General features: G+C 31.5%; 1 protein-coding gene across 1 annotated transcript in view; it reads right to left on the bottom strand.

Moving 5' to 3' along the window:
- Nucleotides 1–2,076, bottom strand: part of TPR (translocated promoter region, nuclear basket protein) — a 60,740-nt gene that overhangs the window by 56,367 nt on the left and 2,297 nt on the right. Inside the window, exon 3 of the mRNA XM_023533190.1 lies at nt 65–138. Within this exon, the coding sequence (XP_023388958.1) occupies nt 65–138 (74 nt within the window). The remainder of the gene's footprint in view (nt 1–64; nt 139–2,076) is intronic.

Raw genomic sequence — 2,076 nt, 5'->3', positions numbered from 1 at the left:
AGAATAGAAAATATCCTCAAGTATTATGTTTACAATTAGCTTTATTCATAGAAATAACATTTACCTGAATGGAAATACTGCGATCCTGAGCAAATTCAAGTTCTTTGTTTTTCTCAGTTACTGCCTTTAGTTGACTGCCTGGATAAAATAAATTTTATGACCACACACACATAAGCTTAAAACTTGCAATGCCAGTTTTTATCAAACTGCCACCTATATACATTTTAAAATTAAGAAACTGAGTATCACAAAGGCTGAGTTGTAAATCACATTCCAAATTCATAAATACATCCCAAATTTACTTTATTTCTAGACCAAAATTTTAAATATGCTATCCTTTCTCCGAAATCGTTATTTGTGGTCTTTCTAGCCAACCTTCATAGAAAAAAGCATATGTAATTATCAATTTCCTTATTTTTCTAAGACACCTTCCAATTAAATCATAAAAAAACCTCAATGAATTTTATTTACAAATAAGAAAATTGAGTTAAAAAAATCAAGAGAGTAAATAATAATACTTAAGCTACGTAAAATATACATAGAGTAAATCATGACAATGTATACCGTAATTGTAATTCAGCTTATTTATCGCTCTAAAGATAAATCTATAATATGGAAGGAAAAAAGTATGCTTTTGTTTTTTTACTGAATTATGTGGTCACACAATGTCCACTTATAGTGGGCTATCCCCTTATTCAGTGCTCTTCTAAACACATGCAGATTAGAAAAGAGTGTAGTTTTTGAAGCTTTCTTCCATTAAAACTCATCTGTATCATGCGTCAGCAATTTAATAAGCAAATACATTACTACTACTTCCAGTCTTAAATTCTATTTAAACAATTGACTTATTAAATGCAAAAAACCTGCTAAATTAGTCTAAATTTTCTATTTTGCTGTTACTGTTTTCCAAACTTATAGATCCAGAATAAAATGAAAAATACAAATCTAATTGTATACTTCAGATGTCTTTTTAGGTTTACCCTCATCTTCCCCTCCCTCTCCTTTTTCTAGCTCTCATACAAGCAGCTGTAATCAGTCATTTTCTGAAATTCTTTAGCATCACTACTCTATAGAGCTTTTTATTATACCAAGGCAAAACTACATATAGATGATGAACTGGATCTAGCTACTCTACAAATATTTATGTCCTCATTATGTATGCATACCATACCATCATATGTATATCACGTTTTAAAGATGAGGTGTGCCAAAATTAGCTGAAGTTATGACCCAAACAAACAGCCAATGGGCATGAACCTGGTTAAGAAAGAGGGTTGAAGTATTGACCACTCTTCTTATTAGCTTTCTGAGTTCCCAATCAAATTAAAATCTAGCTATATCTAATAACGAATATTATGCCTCTACTCTGTAGAGGTCTTTTTTGACATGTGCTTTCTTCTACTGTCAACAAAGCATATAATACACATCATCCTCCTAAGAAATGTCAGGACCTTAATAAAATCTTGTGTACCTTCTAGGACTCAATGATGTAAGAAAACTAATGAAGAAGGAAATTACTCATCTTCCATAGAAACTAGGCCTTAAGTAGAAAGTATCCTGATTCATAAATATTTATAAAAATTATAACAAAGAGATTTAAAATATAAGTATAATAAACTACTAGGTTTTACTTTTTCGATAACAAAAATTAAGTCACTCTCTTTACCTTGTCTGTGCATAATGCTTTCAAACATATATCTGGTCAGTATAACTGCATAAGTGGATGGATATGTGGTTCCAGCCATTTTATGAACAGTGGCACAGTTAAATTTATATATGGCAAAAGAGCTTTTAACAGCACTCAGAATTAGAACCCAGGCCTCCTAACCATTAAGACCTGTGTTCTTAGGAAATCTTTACCACCGAATGAAAAATAGAATGTCACTATAAGCAAAAACAATGACCCTTAATCAGTACTTCATATACAGTAAGTAAATGTTTCCAAAGGAGTGTCTGAAGATTTCAACACTCCACAAATATTATAAAGATGTAATTGAATACTTACTGAGCTTCTCTAGCTCAAGACGCAAGCTTTGGCACTCTCTAGTTTCATTCACAAGTCTCTCCTGACTGTGG

The sequence above is a fragment of the Pteropus vampyrus genome, unplaced genomic scaffold (genome assembly GCF_000151845.1).
Source record: "Pteropus vampyrus isolate Shadow unplaced genomic scaffold, Pvam_2.0 Scaffold98, whole genome shotgun sequence".
Classification (NCBI taxonomy): Eukaryota; Metazoa; Chordata; class Mammalia; order Chiroptera; family Pteropodidae; genus Pteropus; species Pteropus vampyrus.
This window is presented reverse-complemented; position numbering and strand designations above follow the sequence as displayed.